This window comes from Lissotriton helveticus, chromosome 5_1 (assembly GCF_964261635.1).
Source record: "Lissotriton helveticus chromosome 5_1, aLisHel1.1, whole genome shotgun sequence".
NCBI classification, from domain to species: Eukaryota; Metazoa; Chordata; class Amphibia; order Caudata; family Salamandridae; genus Lissotriton; species Lissotriton helveticus.
Genome location: NC_136065.1, coordinates 1832378899 through 1832398213, shown reverse-complemented (window position 1 = coordinate 1832398213; position 19315 = coordinate 1832378899). Strand labels below are relative to the sequence as shown.

Sequence of the window (19315 nt, the reverse complement as noted above, 5' to 3'; positions counted from 1 at the left end):
GGTGGGACGAATGGAAAAATTCCAACACAAGATCGTGCTCAAGGAAGGGGCCATCCCGGTGGCTCACAAAGTGAGGAACGTACCGATTGCGGTAAGAGAGGCAGCCCAGAAAGAACTCCAGGAGTTGGAAAAGAAGGGAATCATAGAACCGATAACCTGTGCAGAATGGTTGGCCCCCTTGGTGGTCGTGATGAAGCCCAATGGGAAGGTCCGGCTCTGCGTGGACCTGAGAGAACTGAATAAAAATATCGTGGTGGAGAAATTTCCCCTCCCCAGAATTGAGGAAATGCTGGCCAAGACCAGAGGAGTGAGGTGGTACTCCACTATCGACTTGACATCGGCTTATCACCAAATAGCACTTCACCCGGACAGCAAAAGTCTCACATCCTTCATCACTCCGTTTGGGTGTTACCAGTTCTGTCGGATGCCGTTCGGGCTGGCATCGGCAGCTGCAGTCTTCCAGAAAATGATGCACCAACTGTTCAGAGACTGCAAGGACGTCCAGTATTTCCAGGACGACATCTTGGTGATGGGACGAGACAGGCAGGATCACGATCAGAAGCTGGGAAACGTGTTACAAACGCTGGAGAACAAAGGCCTCACAGCGGAGTGGACGAAGTGCCGGTTGGGCCTACAATCGGTAACGTACCTAGGACACGAGATCGGGCAACAGGGCGTTACACCCAAGTCAGAAAATGTCAAAGCCATCGCTGAAGCACCGCCACCCAGGAACAAAGAAGAGGTCAGGTCGTTCTTGGGGATGGCGGAGTACTACAGCAAGTTCGTGGTACACTTCGCCTCTAAGACCCACAACATGAGGCTGCTGACCAGGGAAAGCACAGTGTTCCAGTGGACACCGGAAGCCCAAGCTGAGTTCGAAACTATTAAAAAGGATGTCACTGGAGCTGTTCCTCTCAAGGGTTACGACCCACAAGGCACCACAGTACTGACGACTGATGCCAGCGACAAGGGCCTGGGCGCTGTACTCATGCAAGACAGAGGAAGAGGGGAAATGGAAACAATCAGTTTCGCATCCAGAGCATTGACGGATACAGAGAGAAAATACAGCGTGATTGAGAAAGAGATGCTGGCAGTCGTATGGGCCATGGCGAGATTCCGGCAATTTCTGTGGGGAACACGTTTTCTACTTAAAACTGATCACAAGCCACTGGTGAAGGTGTTAACATCAAGTGGACACGCCAGTGCCACTCCCAGAATATCAAAAATGTCCCTAAAGTTACTCGAGTTCAGGTACGATGTGGAGTACATCCCGGGGAACCGGAACCGAGCAGCGGATTACCTGAGTAGGGCAGCCGCCATGGAGCCTGGAGAGGAAGACCCTGCAGGAAGTGGGGAGTTGGTAGCTCTTATAGAAGACCAAGAGAAGTTGATTAGCCAACAAGAATGGACAGAGTCATACGAGGAGGACACCGACATGAAGGAAGTAAAGGTGCACATCGTACAAGGATGGCCAGACAAAAGAAACGTGAGGGCGAGCCTCAGGCCGTACTTTGAAGTGCGGGAAGAACTGTCGGTAGGAGACAAGGGGATATTCATATACAGAGGAGATAAGGTGATCCCCCCAAGGAACATCACCACAAAACTATTGGACCTGCTACATGAGGGACACCTGGGCATAGGGAAACTCAAGGCAAGAGCAAAACAAAACTTCTGGTGGCCAGGCATGGACATAAGGGCTGAAAGGCATGTCAGGGAATGTCCACAATGTCAACGGGCAGACAAGACCTTGAAACCTTTGAGGCCAGCGATAGGAAAGTTTGACCCCCCTTCAAATCCGTGGGAAGAACTATCTATAGACATTTTGGGACCTGTCCTAGATGACCAAGGCACACAGAAATATGTGTGTGTACTCATGGATCGATATTCGAAGTGGCCGGAGTTGAGAGTAGATGAGTCCATGGACACAGAGAACATTATAAAGTTTCTGTCAGAGACCTTCACCAGGGAAGGCATACCCAAATCGATCTTGAGTGACAATGGGCCCCAGTTCACGTCGGAAAGGTGGAACAAGTTCATGAAAAGAAATGGCATCACTGTCAAACACACAGCAATCTACCATCCGGCCGGTAACGGCCTAGTGGAGAGATTTAACAGGGTAGTGATGGGAGCCATACAAGCCGCCATATCAAGTGAACAGAACTGGGAGAAGGCGCTAGAGAACATGGTGTGGGCCTACAGGATAACCCCCACTGGCACGGGGTACAGCCCATTCCAAATATTGAGGGGACGTGAACCATTTACGCATGACAACAGGATTTGGAAGGAAAAGGTCGTCACCAGTGAATGGTCCCCTGCGGTGGTGCGGGCCAACCTGGAAAGAGCACAGACAATCTACAGCAATCACTACAACAAACGAAGAAATGTTAAAGGCACAGGCCTGGAGAAAGGGGAGTGGGTGAGAGTAAAGTTGGCCACTCTACAGAAGAAAGGAGGCAGCAAGTATAGCAAGCCGATGCAAGTAGTGGAAGTGTACGATCGAGCGGCCCTGCTGAGTGATGGGAATGTGTGGTCCCAGGACCGCATGGCCAGGTGCAACAAGGTTTTGGGCTGGGAGCAACACGGAACTGAATGGGAAGACATGGAAGGTCCGAACGTGGAGAGGAGACAAGATGCCAGTGAGCAGCAAGGTGGAAGAAGAGCCGGGATGGAGAGCGAAGAGGAAGAAGAGAACGGAAGTCAAGGAACAGAAATGGACAGGTTGGAGAGAAGCATGAATGAAGAGGGAGCTGTGAGTGAAGGAGCAGAAGGCCATGAGAAGCGGAGCCAAGAGACTATGGAAAACCCCGTCAGGGTTACAAGGAGTGGAAGGCAGGTGGTAAGGCCCTCCCGATATCGAGATTTCGAATTGGACACTGAACTGTAAGTGACTCAGCAAAGCTTGGTAAAAAGGGGAGATATGTAGTGTGCGCAGTCTAGTTTATGCACGTCACGCAGACGTGACGTGCGGCGGCCATGTTGGCGCCTGCGCGCGCATCCCCATTGCGCGCCGAGGAAAGTCACCGATCGGCAGCGCTGGCCGGCGCTCCTCAACCTATGTTATAATATATAAATAAATACACTTTGAACCCTCAGCCAGCAGCCTGCACTTTATTTAAAGCGTAGACTTTACACACAGTTTTGTAAAAAATAAAAATACCTCCTGTTGTTGTCTCGTGGATGCAGGGCTTTAAGTGGAGGCGGCCTCGAAACGGGTCTCTATCTGGCTCTGTTTGGGCCCTGGCACAGGCAGTCTGTTTTTTTTTGTCGGACCGCAGTGACAGCAGGCACATCGATGTGCAGTTGCTCACAACTCTCACTTATCACTAGTGGAGAAGTTAGGGCATTACGTCATGCCAGGTGAGCTTTGTTGGGGAAGGGAAATCCTTTAAAGAGGGTAATTTTCGCTCTGGATTTCCCTTCTCTTTTTGAAACTTGGGAGCAGCAACATTGTCGTGGTGTCACCAGGGCTTTAAGTGGAAGCTTTTTCAATATTATATACAAGCCATAGTTGCTGCTTACTTATCTTATGCAACTAACAACCAATGACAAAGCCAATAGTGCTGGCTTGTTATAGGTATGATATATCTTGTTGTATCATATCTGGATGCAATGACAGAAGCAGCAAAATACAAGACGGTCGGCATGCTATGCTGGGCCCAGATTTTTAGCAGACGTGTTTTTAAGCCACGTCCTTAATTACACTGGCCACGCCCCTTTTAGAGACCCCCCCAGTTTTTGCCTCCCACTTAAAGCCCTGCGTGAATGCACGCGCCAGAGGTGAAGCACATCCACCGGGTAGCTATCAACTGCAAGTGAACTGAAGGGGCATCCCACTTTTCCTGGCAGGGGAGAGGGCTGTGGTGTTGCAGTGCCACTGCCAGCACAGGAGAGTGGGGCTTCTACCACAGCATTTCTTTCCTGGACTTTTTTCTGTTTCGAGGTGAGATTTATCTCACAAGTAATGACCGAGACGAGGACAAGTAGGAGGGGGAGTGATTACAATTACTGATAAGTAATACCTCTTCCAATATTCTGCACCTATTCCTACGTGTCTGTCTGAGGGAGTGGCATTACCTCTAAAGTAGGCACTGGGTGAGAAAAAGAAAAGCAAGCCTTACAGCTCCACATGGGCCAGGATTGATCATTTGAAGGCGACACGCCCTTTTATGTTGATAGTTTACTAAAGCCTCGAGTATCAATTCAGCATTAAATCCTTCTGACGTCACATAATTAGGGACCGTGACAAGTGGTACAATTATTTGCAATGCTCAGAAATGACAAACCCGTAGTACGTTGAAGGTAGTGTGCGAGTCACGGTAACAATTCAAGCTTTGCATTAACAGCTGTGATTCTATCCACGGTTGAAAAAATACATGAAAAGTTTATTGTGAGGGATTTTAAATGGTGTGCCTCTTCCAGGGATCTCTGCAGCAGACACGTGGTAGTAACCATCTGAACTATCTAACCTGCTTTGTGTAGAAGCTAGCTAACACGTCCAGAGAGCCGCTAGTGTAGCTTTAACGAGCGCCCAGCCCCTCCCACCACCTTCAGCCTTCCTGTGTCTGGCTCTGACCTCACCGGCTGGCTCCACCCCCTTCCTGGCGGTGACTCACTTTCTTTGTGTGATGAGTGGATTGAAGTGGGAGAGCTTTGTGGGACTTTGCACGTGCGCTGGGAGGCGAGGCTCCTCGGCCGACCTTCCTCCTCCTGGAGGGAGTTAAGAAAGGGGTGTGAGCTCCGCCGGGACGGAGTGGAGAGCAGGAGTAGTGAGGGAGCGCTGCAGCAGACTGAGGCTTCTTCAAGGCGCTGCAGTGATGGTTCACATGGAGGTTTTCCGCTCCACGGCGCGACTCGGCACGAAACTTCTCCTGGTCGGCATCTTCGGCAGCTGCCGGACGGTAAGACGCGTGTTTTGAGTCCGCGCGCGCACTCACACCCAGAAGACAATGTTGTGTGAACTCTCTCTCCCGCATGCCACTCCCCCTCTCCACCATGCAATCCCCCCGCTCCTCCATGCCTCCCTCCGCACAGAACCAAGGCACTCGTGGATTCACCCTCGCGCGGTCACGCACAATTCTCTCCGGGCTCACAGGCACGGTCCCTCCTGAGATCACTACTGCACTCGTAATTGATTTATATATCACTGCGCCGCTTTTTAACATATCTGGATACCTCTCCAACATCACTGACACTTTACACACTTACACGATAACTCCTGGGTGCCTGAAAAGCCACTTCGGAAACTATGACTTAGAACCCTACCCGAGTCACCGAAGCCCCCCCCCACCCCCCTCCCCTCCCTCACTTACACAGTCACTCCCAGGACTGCACCCCAACAATTTCCAGGTACACGGTCCCCAAAACCTCAAATCGGTTTTACTCCCCAAATCACGGCTATTATTCACTTGTTCAAACCGTGACAGATTCACTGAGAGTCGCCAGAACTCACTGCCACTCTGCCTTAAATTCTTACTCCTAAACTCAATAAAAGTAACTAATAAGTCCCTACTGAAGGAATCACTCTGAAACTCGGTGACCAAAAAACGCTCCCAAAACACCTTGGCAAAAAAATACATTCACGAAAAACACTAGATTAGTAAACAACAAACTGATTTCCTTGGGGATTTCCCACTTACCTTACCATCACGTGAACCTTCACGTTTACTCGCATACAGACACAACCGCTGCCAAACTGTGACACAACAATCGCACCGTTGGTAGGAACAATTAACTATTTTAATATTTAGCGTGCATACGTCTCCTGGACTGTTACTAATGTCATCTCCGTATTGACAGCGGTAAAGAGAACGCGGGCTCGCTGCCTGTCATCATCATGTTGTGTGTTGTCCATTCCTGTGTTGGAATCGGGGTTCAAAGGGCATGGGATGTCGGGTTCGCTGCCCATGGGATTTTGGTGCTAAAACATCACTGGCCACGTGCGCTCAAAAATACCTAAGTGATACAATACAGCCTCAGCTAAATTTAGATAGAGTACCTGGATGCCCCGCCCCCGTTTCCTGCATGTTTTTAGCGCCTCGACTCTCGGTTCATTTGTTCCTGTGGCTCTCCCAGGCTCATGTTAAGTGACCTCGTGTGCTATGGAGACGGTCGCTGCCAAACTCGCTGGACACATCGGTCAGACACTGTGGGCCTTTGGCACGTTATCTTTATCTTTGTCTTACTCAGAATTCTCGTCCCAACTTGCAAGGTCATTCTAAGACGCGCAGCAGTCATCATTCAATCAACGGACAGGGTTTACTCCGGTATTGCAGTTTGAGTCGCCGTTTTGTGTCACAGCCTCATACACTGGATTACCTAACAGACTGTCGTCATGGATCGGAAAAACAGCGACTTCATCACTTCCACTATGCCAGAGTTAATCCCACTATTGGTTGAAAAATTCAAATCCAAATGATAACATGAGAAAGGCTCCTTAGTTTTGATTTCTTTATTCCGTTGTATAGTAGAAAACCGAGGAGCCTTTCTCATGTTATCATTTGGATTTGAATTTGTTCTACTGTTGGCATTTTGTGGTGCACCTGTGCTTTTGTTTATATTGTTGGGTTCCTGCTGGATCTAGCACTGTGATGGTGGGTGCCAACCAGTGTGCACACATTTCCCTATACTGATAGAAAGGGAACTTTAAAATTAGAGTTATCACAGGTTAGGTGCTGATACTAAGAAGGTTTCACTGTCTTCTTGTTTTCCTTAACCCCTTTGGTGCTGATGACGGCCCCGTCTGTCATGCACCGCGGTGGGGGTGTGCTGATGACGGCCCTGGCTGGGGGCCATCATGAACCTGCCCACTTCGAAAAACTCCGCACAGGCGCAGAATCGCGGCCGCGCTCAAGGGGTTAATCCCACTATTGGGTGTGTATTGTTCAATAATGAAGACTGGTCAATTCGTTGGTGAAGAAGTATCTCTTTATTTCAAAATCCATCAGTTTATGCAAAAACCTCAGCCAACGTGTTTCGTTCAATAGATTGAACATCGTCAGGGCAGATCAAATGAAACCAGAGTCTAAGTGGTGGACGTTGTAATGGCTGGCGTAGTCTAAGAAAATAATTGGGCGTTGAGCAATGGTGCAGTCACATGGTATTCGGCGACTGTACGTTAAAGCTTGGCCTCCTTGATTAGGGCCGGGTAGATAAACCTCAAGCAAGTGTTATGCGGTGTTCCTTCCTCGTGTCTCTTCACAGCAGTAAGGTAACCTACACCGTCCATTACAACGTTGGGGAGTCCCCCAGTTTGATTTGCGCTGACGAAGTTCAATCTCCTGAATGAAACGCTTTGGCTGGCGTTTTTGCATAATTTGACCAGTCTTCATTATTGAACAATACACACCTGGTAGTGCACCACTCCATTTTCTGGAAGTAGCTCAATTCTGACTAGCAGTTTGCATCTCCCAACGACGGGTGCATGAGCAGTTTGTGCATGTGAGAAGTTGGCCTGGTATATGATGTCCATTATTCTAGTGAACACCTTGCAGCAGTCCAAACAACCCTTATGGTGATGGTTGTAAGTCAACCCTATAGACCAGCTATCCTAGTGGTAGCGTGGACAGAACAGTCTTAGGCTAAAAGACTCGTGGGGGCGTGTAAAGCCAGCTGTTTTACCATATGTAACCCCTTGAATACCAAATGAAAGGACACCACACAGGATATAAATAAAATATATATGTATTTACTTACTAACACACTCCTCTGAACTCGTTGAGGTCAGAGGCAAAAGCACATAACAAGTTACTTAGTCAGAATACGTTAAGTTGCACAAAATACAGTTAGGCCCTAGGGGCGAAGCAAACCATATACTGAGAAAGTGGTATAAGTACCACGTCACGAGAAAAAGAAAGGCCTAGGGCCTAGAGAATCGCTGGTTCTACACTATCTGACCCTTAGGTTAGGAGTAGAAGGCCGCAGTGTCTTTACACACACGCAAGAGTCAATGTTAAGTCAATGGGAACTTAGAGTTTAGAAAAAGAAGGATTTAGGACACTTCCGGTCTAGCTAGAAGGAAACAACTAAAAACCTAGACACTTGGATAGTCAATATCCTTGGGAGCACCGAAGTACTCGCGTTACCTCACCCACAGGAAGCAGGTGCATAGGTGTGAAGATGTGTCGGGTTTCGCCGTTAAAGTCTATGGAGCCTGTGAAGAGAGATGCTGCAGGCGACCAGGAGGAAGATGTCCGGGTGGATCCAAGGGTGGATCGAGGATGAAGAAGACCTGAAAGCAGAGGGGACAGAGGAGAAGTGTGGCTCAATGGTTAGAGCGGCAGACCCTGATGCAGAGGTCTAGCCCGGGACCAGGGTTCAATTCCCCGCCGCGGCGGGTCTTGGACTCAAAAATTCCACGGACCTGATAATTCTCGCCTCGGTGCCTATTCCAATTATGGAGTCCCACTCTGCAACTCTGGGTAATAGCTTGCTTAATCTCCACAACGGCCCCCACAACGCTAAGGATGCCTGGCCTCCACCATGGGGGAGCCCAGGAGTGGACACCTCACAGGGAAAGCCAGGATGGGTTCCACAGCGGTATTCGTACAAGCGCCTTAAGACCCTTGCGGGTGAGTAGTGCGCTATACAAGTATCAATTTACATTACATTAGAGTCTGGGTCACTAGCCAGTGACCGGGTGGAACCAGGAAGGAACCAGATGACGTCGAGGAGTAATCAGGTGCTGTCGTGAAGCTTGTCTCTTCAGCCACGCGGACCAGGAGGCGTCGAGGATGACCAGATGCTGGAGAGGAGCTGTCCCACAAAGGTTCTTGCAGATGGAGGGGTCGACTGCCAGATTGGAGTCAACAAGCATCGGCAAAGGCAACCCACGCAGGATTCAAAGAAGGCTTCTGATGCAGACCAGCAAGGTCTGAGGTGCCTCACCTTTGCAGGGAGGCAAGGGCCAGCCTGGAGCAACCAGACCAGTGAGTTGGTTCAAAAGGATTGTCCTCACAGAGGCTACTAGCCAACGGGCCAGCAACCGGACAACGCGTCGAGCAGAACACAAGCAGAAGGGTCCCACACAGAACTTGTGGAGTGTGGAGGGCTGATCTTCGGTGCAGGTGGAGCTCGGATTCGGGGCTTCTCAATCCCCAGTGCATAGCTTCGAGGATACCTCAGGAGCTGCACAGTTAGCAAGTCGTGGACTTTTCAAGATGGCCGGTCCCACGTGTCTTGTCGCCTCCATGGATCTCAGCTATGCAGCAGACGTGAAGAGCGGGTCAGAGAGGTCTGGAAGCGTGGGTCTTGTCAGGCACTGTGTTAGGGTTCCGGCGGGAAACGTCTACAAAGCAAGCCGTTGATTTGCTGGTTGGTGCTTGGTTGCCCAGGGTGGTCACTCCTTGGCCACAAGGGAGAGTCTTCAGCTTCAGCAGAACGTCGAAGGTCCAGAGTTTCGTGTCAAGTTTCGATTCCCGGATTAATCTAAAGTCTCAGGACTCAGCTCCTACCTTTTATACAACTAAAAGGAACTGGATTACTTTCTAGGTCCCTCCTGTGGGTGGGACCAGGAAGGGGGGTGGTTACACCCCCCTTTCCTTTGTCCAGTTTCGCGCCAGAGCTGGGGCTGGAGTGCCCCAACAACCGGTTTGAACTGGGGTATGCATGAAGCACCTAGTGTGCCTCAGGCAGTGTCTCAATCTTTTCAGCCCTCCCTGTCCCAATACACAAAGTCCTGTCTGGGGTGGTGCTCGCACCTCTCCAGGCAGGAAACCTATTGTCCAAACCTCCGTGACTGGAAGGACTCCCAGCAGCAGGAGGTCAGACTTGTGTCTGTGGCAGCATCGTCCATTTTGTGACGCTGGGGCTCTGGTTAACTTTAACCGGGATAGTCAGAACTAACATGTCTTCTCCCTCTAGAAGGGTGGAATGCTACCCCCGTCGCCAGAATTGGCGAGGGGGTAGTATTCCAAAGCGTATGACACCTTACACGACATGTTTAGATAAAGCCAAACCAAAGTTAGCATTCAACCGCGAGGATTATAATGCACTTAAGAGTATATGGTATGGCAATATCATAGAACAGCTATAAGGACATGGTTTCAAAAGCTGCAGACAGGCTGAGCTCATGCTAGAGCACCATCTCACACATAACCAAGCACTCTGCCTTAGGAGTGACTTATAGGTTACTGTGTGTCTATATATAAGGGTAGATAGAGGAATACTATACCTAAGCAAGGGGTGATTACACGACCTTGCCCCAGCTGAGTGATCAGCCAGTTGTGTCAGTTTGAGTGGCCAGCCAGGGGTGGCATAATACATGCTGCAGCCCCTGGTAGGTCTTGGTTACACCTATGCCCTGAGTACCTAAGGTACACTTCTACAGGGGCTGACAAGGTGAACGAATTACCAATCGTGTATGTACCTAAAATATATGGTTTGAAGTTAGAGAGAGTGCATCTGGGCTGTGGATCTGATTAGCAGGCCCAAAGCCACATCTAAGTCAAAAACCAGTAAAGCAAAAAGTGGGGGTGACCATAGAAAGCAGACCCTACTCTCCTACAGTGCACACCCACTTTCATCACATCAAGAAGAAATACAAAGGGAACACAGCAAAGAGGTGCTGCCTCTGGGGTCCGCCGTTAGTTCTTTGTTGTTGTTAATCCCACTTTTGAATGACCTTCGCAGCCCTGAATCCACTGGCTAACCCTTTCATATGTTCAGTCTGAAACTGCAACATTCTACCCACATTCATTGTCACTGATATAATCAGACCCTCAGCGACTGTACAGTCACTCCAAGGCAGTCACTCCCATACTCAACTACTGAAATCCACTCACTGCATCATTCACTACCAGGTGACTCCGGTCCTCACGGGAGTCCTACACTATCATTCCCAAACTCAGTGACCTCATTCAAGAACTAAACACAGCATGGGGCGTGCCGCCTCAAGGCACCACAAAAAAGAATACCCGAACGAAGCTCTCGAAAAAATTCCTTTCCCATTTGGAACAACTCAATCTAAGGGCCTTAAACGGTCGCTACGCCGACGACGACCCTCCAGTAGCCAGCTTCCACTCTAACTTGCACTCCTCGCACCTCAACTACATCTTCGTTTCGCTGAACATGTTTTGTTGGGTTTCTTCCTTCAAAATTGGAGCGAGCGACTTCAGCGACCACCTTCCCCTAGTGGCTGAAATAAGACCCAGCTCGAAACTGGAAATTGCGCCCTTTACTGGCCCAGTTACAGATGTTAGTTCAAACTTAAAGCGGCTACAGTGTAACTCCGGCAACATTGACTCCATCAGCCTCACCGCGAAAACCCTTTTTTCTCAAATCTCTGAGTTCTCCACCAAGCTGACGGACGTCTGGCAAAACTTCTGCGACGCCATGATGGGGAAAATGGTAGGTATGGCGTCCAAAAACCCAGGACAAATAAAGGGGTCTTCGATCGGGAAACACTTAACCATGGACATGAAAGTACAAAAATGAATAATAAATCAAACCTTGAGACTAATGATAAAGGATCAGGCAAACTAGCTTGCAAACAGTTCTCCGGGAAGCTAAAAAACAGCTTAAACGGATGAAATGGGAAAGTCAAAAGCAAAGAAAGGACGATTTTTGGATAAAACTTGTCCACGAGGGGAAGCAGAAAAACAGCTCCAGGTTTTGGCGAATGGTAAAAAGATTGCAGAACCCCGACCATTTAGGGCAAAATTCTCATATATCTGAGGAAGTATGGACAAAATACCTATCATCACACTTCAATGATAATGACGCTATAGGTGTCACGGCAACAATGTCTCCTGGCTTAACACCTCTAAGGCCGGGAAACGAGGCACAACTCAACCACAAGATCGCGAGCATACAGGGAACATGGGAGGGTGATGGAATAAGGCCAACGAAATCTGACTATCCAAAAGAGGAAGAAAGTCTAGCAAAGGACGCTGAGCAAGAGCGAATGAAAATTATCCCAGCATACATCAGTCGGCAAATAAAAAAAGGGAGACCTAATGGAGCGCCAGGGCCAAATGGAATACCATCTATGCTGTATAAATCAGATGCAGATTTTTGGAGTGCATCTCTGGCCCCAATATTCACCAACATAAGCTCCACTTTGACGCTTCCTGACTCATGGCATGGGTCCGTCATAAGTCCTATTTACAAACATGGGAACAAGAGCCATCCAAATAGTTATCGTCTCATTGCTTTGCTTGACGTTGAAGCAAAATACTTTGCAGGACTTATCCTGGAGGAATTATCATCATGGGCCTCCGAAAATGCCATCATTCCCTTCAATCAAACGGGTTTCTGCAAAGGTCAAGGGACCATCGCCAACATCATGGCTCTGTCCCTTGTGATGAGTGCAGCAAAAGCCGCTAAGTCACCCTTATTCCTTACATTTATTGATTATTCTGCAGCTTTCGATCACGTCGATCACAACAAACTTTGGCTGAAACTTTACAACTGGGGCATTCCGAAGCGCCTCCTAGATGTTTTAATACTGCTCCACTCCAATACTTGGATTAAAATCAAGCTTGGGGCTGGCACACACGTCTTGAAGCCGATCAGGACGACAAAGGGATTAAAACAGGGTTGCCTTCTAGCGCCCATCCGATTTAATCTCTTTTTAGCGGATCTGCCTGCAGAATTAGAGAAATGCCGTAATCACGCACCCAAGTTAGGGAACATCACTCTCTCAAATCTGTTGTATGCCGACGACCTTGTGTTGATAAGCCGCTCCCAAGTAGGCCTACAGCACCTCCTGAACGCAACCTATGCCTTCTCAGCAAAGAACGGCCTTCAAATAAATCTTCATAAGTCAAAATCCATGACGGTCAATTATAGGAAAAAAATGAATCCTTGCTGGTACCTGAATGGAGAAAAACTTGACAGGGTAGCCTCCTATAAATATCTGGGTGTCCTCTTGGATTCAAACAACAACTCTAGATCTCAACTCCATTCCATCCGAGGGAAAGCCACAATGACCTACCTGGCATTAAAATCTTTAAAGGCAAAACTCCCTGATCTCACACTAAAACCCTTTCTTGAAATCTTGCGTGCGAAACTACAACCAACTCTCATGTATGGGAGTGAATCACTTCATGGGAAGGATGCCGAACTGCTGGACACGGTCATAGCCAACTCCTATAGGGCCATTTTCAACCTTCCTACATATGTCTCCCTGCCCAGATTCGTTTGGAATTCGGCATCATCAAACAAACTCTAGAAAGGCGGAGTGCGTATGTAGCAACCTGGCACAAAATCCGTAATGCAGAAGCTGACTCCCTAAACGCCAACATATGGTCTGAGCTACTACGGCACCGCATGTCGCCGCATAGAGTTTATCTTTTTGTATCAATTGAAGTCCTAGGTTTGTCTTGACACCTGGGAAACGTCTACAGACCTCCAGTCCTTTAAAAAACTGGCTAAAAAATCAGCATGCATCATCTCTGCGATTGAAGACAAGAAAGTCTTAGCAAACAGAGCGCACGGATGGACAACCCTGGGTGGCTATGGTAAAACACAGCCACAAGCATACCTTAACATCGGGATGAAAATACAAGTCAAAGAAAAGTTCTTAAAACTGCGCATCGGTGTAATCCCGATATTGCCACACCTTCCCCCCCTGGGTGAGACCTCCCGCTTTGCAACCATGTCGCCTGTGCAAGTCTGGCACGGAGGATATTGTCCACGTGATATGTATATGCCCTAGACTGAGGGACCTGAGGCGCAATCTCCTGCTTCCATCTTTTAAGTCACATGCTGTACGGACCTGTAGGCAGGCAGTTATACTATGCTTTACTTCTAGCAACACAAAATCTAACTGCCAGGTCGTGAAGTTCTTTGACTCATTAAAAAAAAGACTTGACATCGTTTGAAGTTCTTCGCTAGCACCTGAGGACATCTTTGACCTGCTCACAGCAATGCAGTATTCTTTTGAGGAGGTATTGAATGCGAGCATCTGGGATTCTCCCACTCCTCCTGCTTTTATAATGGAATGAGCCACACTGGCCCTCACCGAGAATTTCTTCGAGTTCAGGGGCCAACTCTATCATCAGACGCTCCCAGTGTGGCCTGCCTTGACATGGCAGCATTTGAAGGGCAGCACATTTTCCATGAGTCCAACCCATACCGTGACAATATCAGATTGTGGAAGCGCTTTATAGACGACATCCTGATCTTCTGGAAAGGTGACAGTGAGGCATATGGGGAATTCTTTAGGTGGATCAACAATCTCAATCCTTATCTGAATTTCACCATTACGGCATCACCTTCTTTAACGATCAAAATTCAGGTTAATAACCTGTCCACCACCATGTACAGGAAAAGTACTGACCGCAATAGCCTGTTACATTTCACCAGTTATAACCCCAAAGCGCTCAAAGAAAACTTGCCTTTTGGACAGTTTCTAAGGGTAAGGCAAAACTGTAGCACCATTGAGGAGTACAAAATCGAATCGGCAACACTTGCTAAAAACCTCAAAAACTGAGAATACCCCCAGAAAAGCATCACACTCTAGAAAACGAGCACGAAATAATCATAGAGAAGCCTATTGGAACGCAAAACAGTAGAGCAAACATACACTGAACTCCTGACATGTGTAACAACCTTCCCACCAGCATCCAACAGATTGACAAAAGTATTGAAAAAACACTGGAACATCCTAAACACAGGAAACCTTACCCGTGAGCAACCACGGTTTGCTTTTAAATGCACCAAAAACATTAAAGACATACTGGTACAAACCAGACCAAGGAAATGTTCCACAAATCAACAAAGTACCCTATGGCAATTGCCAGCTGTCAAAGGACACTATCCATGAGGCATGTGCAGCGCTTGCGCCTTTACTTCAATACATAAAACCATCACACTGAAAAACAACTTTACATGGGAAATGAGAGGACACACAAACTGCAATACAGCCAATTGCATTTATTATTTATTTTATTTATTTATTTATTTGTGTATTTTATAGAGCGCGCAGCTGCCCCGACGGGGCGTCCCGGCGCTGAGAACTTTGTAAGAGGAGGGCACAGAAGTATGTTTAAAGGGAGAATAAATGGGTCTTCAGGGACTTGCGGAAGGACATTTCTGTTTGGGCGGAACGTAGGACCAACGGAAGTTTGTTCCAATGCTGAGTAGTACAGACCTCAAAGGTTTTTCCACCTGCTCGTGAACGTTTAAAACGTGGAGTTTCCAGGAGGAGAAGGGAGTTGGACCGTAGTGTCCTTTGATTGGTATACGGCCGCAGGGTGTTTTTCAAGTGGTCGGACCCCAAGCCCCGGGAGGCGCGATGGGCCAGCGTCATAGGTTTGAAAATGCACCTTTTGACTATGGGCAGCCAACGAAGTTTGCGGAGGTGGGGAGAGATATGGTGTCTGAAAGGGATCCTTTCCACTAGTCGAGCAGCGGCGTTTTGGACCATCTGGAGTTTTTGACATTGGCCTGTTGTGATACCTAAATACAGGGCATTGGCATAGTCCAGGTGGGAAATGATTAGTGCCTGGATCACTGTTTTACGGCAGTCCGCGGGTAGATATTTAAGAAGCCGTTTGATGGTCCTGATCTTGCCAAAGCAGGAGGCTGTCACTGTTTGTACCTGGGTGTTGAAGCTGAGGTGGTTATCCCATTGGACCCCAAGGTTTCTTACTGAATCTTTCAGCGTGGGGCTTGGCTCAGATCTGCTGGCCACCATAGGTTGGAATCCAGGGGGGATGGAGAGTTGAAAAACAAAATCTCCGTTTTTCCTGCATTAAGTCGAAGGGAGTTGGCATCCATCCACTTGGAGATGTCACTAAGGCAGGTTTTTAGCGGGTCGAAAGCAGAGGAAGTGGGGGAGTCAAAAGTGAAAAGAAGCTGAATGTCGTCAGCGTAGGAGGTGGATTTGATCCCAGTCTGAGCGATCAGTTTTGCCAGGGGGGTAAAATAAACATTAAACAGGAGCGGGCTGAGGGAGGAGCCCTGTGGGACTCCCCATTTGAGTGGTCTGGCTGTGGAAGTGTAGGGGGGGGGGGGTGAAGACCTGCTGTGTACGGTCTGAGAGATAAGACGCGAGCCAATTCAGCACAGTGCCGCCTACGCCCAGGTCCACCAACCTCCTCAGCAGAATCCCATGAGAGACGGTGTCAAATGCTGCTGAAAGATCCAGCAGCACTAACACCGCCCTAGACCCTCGGTCGAGCGTCCACCTCACCGAGTCAGCCATTTCAAGAAGGGCCGACTCCGTGCTGTGGCCCGATCTAAAGCCATGTTGGGACTCGTGAAGTAATCCGTTGGTTTCAATGAAATTCGCCAGCTGGGAGTAGACCAGTTTTTCCAAAACTTTTGCGGGGGCGGGCAGAAGGGAGATGGGCCTGTAGGTGCAGGGGAGATCCGGGTCCAGATTGGGTTTTTTAAGGATGGGGACCAAGGAGGCGTGTTTCCACTTAGCGGGGAAGCTGCCTGATCTGAGGGAATCGTTCCAGATGAGGTTCAGGTGGGGATTCAGAAGGGGTGCCAGTTTTTTGTATTGTTTGGCTGGCCATGGGTCATTGGGGGAACCTGATTTGCATTTTAATAATTCGGACAGAGTGGTTGCTTCCGGGATGGCAAAAAATTCGGAAAAGGTGGCCTGTGGTGTCGAAGAAGTGGGAGGTGACTCTTCCCAGTCTACGTTATTTGGAGTGGGGAAGGAGGAATAAATGGTCTCAATTTTATCCTCGAAGAATTGTGAAAGTTTATCACATAATGACTGTGATGCGAGCTGGGTTCGGGTCAAAGCATTGGGGTTGGTAAAGGAGCGAACAATGTTGAAAATCTCTCTGGAACTATTGTTGGCTTGTGTGATTCGAGAGGCTAGAAAGTCCAGTTTGTGTTCTTCAATCATTCTCCGATATTCTTTGAGTGTTGTTTTGTATAGGCTTTTTCTTTCGGGAGAGAAGGTCTGTCTCCAAAGGCGTTCAAGAGATTTACAGGCAGATTTTTTCTGCCGGAGCTCGTCTGAATACCAGGGTGCCGAGGGTGCGGCCCGATAGGTTTTAATGGGTTTAAGAGGGGCTAGGGCATCAAGGGCCTGGCAGATCCAAGCGTCAAAATGATCGATCTTTCGGTCAAGGTCTGGGGGTGGACAGAGGTAGGAGTTTTTTTAGATAATCCAGAAGAGTGTCGGGGGTGATGCGGCTCCAGTTTCTACCTGCGGTTCTTGGGGCAATAGTGGGCCTGAAGGCATGGGGAATGCTTATCTCAAAGGGAATAAGGAAGTGGTCGGACCAAATAACTGGGGTGGGGGGGGGTCACCTGGATGGAAGGTAGGTTGGAACAGATCAGATCCAGTGTGTTGCCTGCTTTGTGCGTCAGTGAAGTTATAAGTTGGGCTAAGTTGCAGGCTGCCAACGTGGAGATGAAATTTTGACTGTGCAAACACGACTCATAATTTGCGTGGAGGTTGAAGTCCCCTAAAGCGGTGAAATTGGCGTACCGTGAACTAAGCTGAATGATGATATCTGCCAGCGCCGGTAGATGTGACATGTTAGAGTGGGGGGGACGGTGGATAAGAATTCCGGAGCAAGAAGAAGACGGGGAGAGTTGGATACTGAAAGGTAAACCTTCTATGATGTCAGGCGGCTCAAATGTGGGGAGTGAAATTGTCCATTTGGAGTTATGTATTAGGGCAACACCTCCGCCCGATTTACCACTAGGTCGATTGGCGCAGATGATGCTATAGCCCTCTTGTATGGCCTGGGTGATGGTGGGGTTTGTGGTATCATTTAGCCACGTCTCGATAAGAAAGAGCAGGTCCCAGTGGTTGTCTCGGAGGGACTGCCAGATGTCGATGGCGTGTTTGCTCAGCGATCTACAGTTGATCAGCGCCGCTTTAAGGGTAGGGGGAGAGCAAGCTCCGTTGGTAGGGTTCGAGTTTGGAACAAGAGTTGGACTGGCTGTAAAATCCGGGGTCAAAAGTGAGAAGTGGCAGACTGTGCATGTGCAGGCCTGGTCACCGGTATCAGCGATGGAACCTTCTGACGTGCCCCTGTGACCTTTATGCGAATCTCAGAGCATCGCAGCAATTTTCGCGACCGCAAGACAAACACCAAAATGTGTACCCACTACATTGAAGAGAACCACTCACCCGATTCTATGAAGTGGGTGGTACTTGAAGCAAACCAAAGAACTTCCAAGCAAAGTCTTTTTATTAAGGAACAACGATGGATACATCGTTTATCCTCAGATAATACAGGCCTGAATGAAGAAATCCCATGGAGCTCGATCAGAATCTAAAAACTGACACCAACACGAGATTACTGTATTTCTCTCCGAACTAGCTTCCATGATCACCATGACCTTTGTGCTCCCCACTGGGCACATACCTGTTCTCTCATTTAGTTAATAATCTAACATTCCTCTCTGACACAGCTTCTGTGAACCTTGATATGAAGGGGCTACACAAGCATGACATTGACTTAATTACGCAACCGGATTCCTGATTTGGGTTTGTCTAAATGCAACATATCCTTGACATTAACTTGGTACACATAGCTGTGGATTAGTCTATCTAGAACTAGTACGTGCACTACTAGCTGAAAACGTAAATACTTTTGAAGCTTGCCAACATAACATACTGGACGCTGCTTCAATTTTTTACCTTTTACTTGTATCTCCTAAAACCTTAGATGGGCTCACTTTAACTCGCATTTAATCCAAAACTGCATTTCCCACTCCGTTCCAAGATGGCTGATAGCATTGCCAAGTTTACTGACTCATACATCTTAACTCTGCCCCGGGTCACGTGACGCTGCGATCACGTTAAATCCAAGCCAGCAGCGTTACGGACTACCTCCCGGACCCGGTGTGTTGGGTAGGTCAAGATGAACGACGCTTGGATACTAATCGTGAGTACAAGGTAGCAGCGCTACCGCTCTGTGACCCTTAGCCTCACATTAGAGCGCCGCTTTTTTAACCGATGTGTGACTATAATAGTCCATCATGTTCATAAACAACCCGGCGCGGTTTTAAATTGGCCAGCTGTGATTCAACCCTTTCCCCACCTCTTTGCACAGGGCTTAGGCACCTAAATGTAGAACTTGCAACAAAACCTTAAACGGCAGCACCAGCGGTCAACCGGGGAAAGCAGCGCACGTCGCGCAATAACTCCACTCCACGCTGTTACTTGAAGTGTAAAAGGCCATTTATTAGGATAAGGTTGCAATCATTTAGACTTATTAACAGTACATCAATGGATGAAATATATGTTTCCATAATCATTTAGACTTATTAACAGTACATCAATGCATGAAATATACGTTTCCATCCCATACCCACGCAATCTCCATTCTGCCTTTCCAAAACCCTCTCACCTGTCTGACTCTTCACCCATTCACTCGATAACCTCCTTCCT

The 19315-nt window shown here is 48.4% G+C and overlaps 1 protein-coding gene across 1 annotated transcript in view; it reads left to right on the top strand.

The window, feature by feature from the left end:
- The first annotated feature begins 4631 nt into the window (after positions 1 to 4631).
- TMEM92 (transmembrane protein 92) overlaps positions 4632 to 19315 on the top strand; it is an 84739-nt gene continuing 70055 nt past the window's right edge. Inside the window, exon 1 of the mRNA XM_078641396.1 lies at positions 4632 to 4898. Within this exon, the coding sequence (XP_078497522.1) occupies positions 4815 to 4898 (84 nt within the window). The 5' untranslated portion in view covers positions 4632 to 4814. The remainder of the gene's footprint in view (positions 4899 to 19315) is intronic.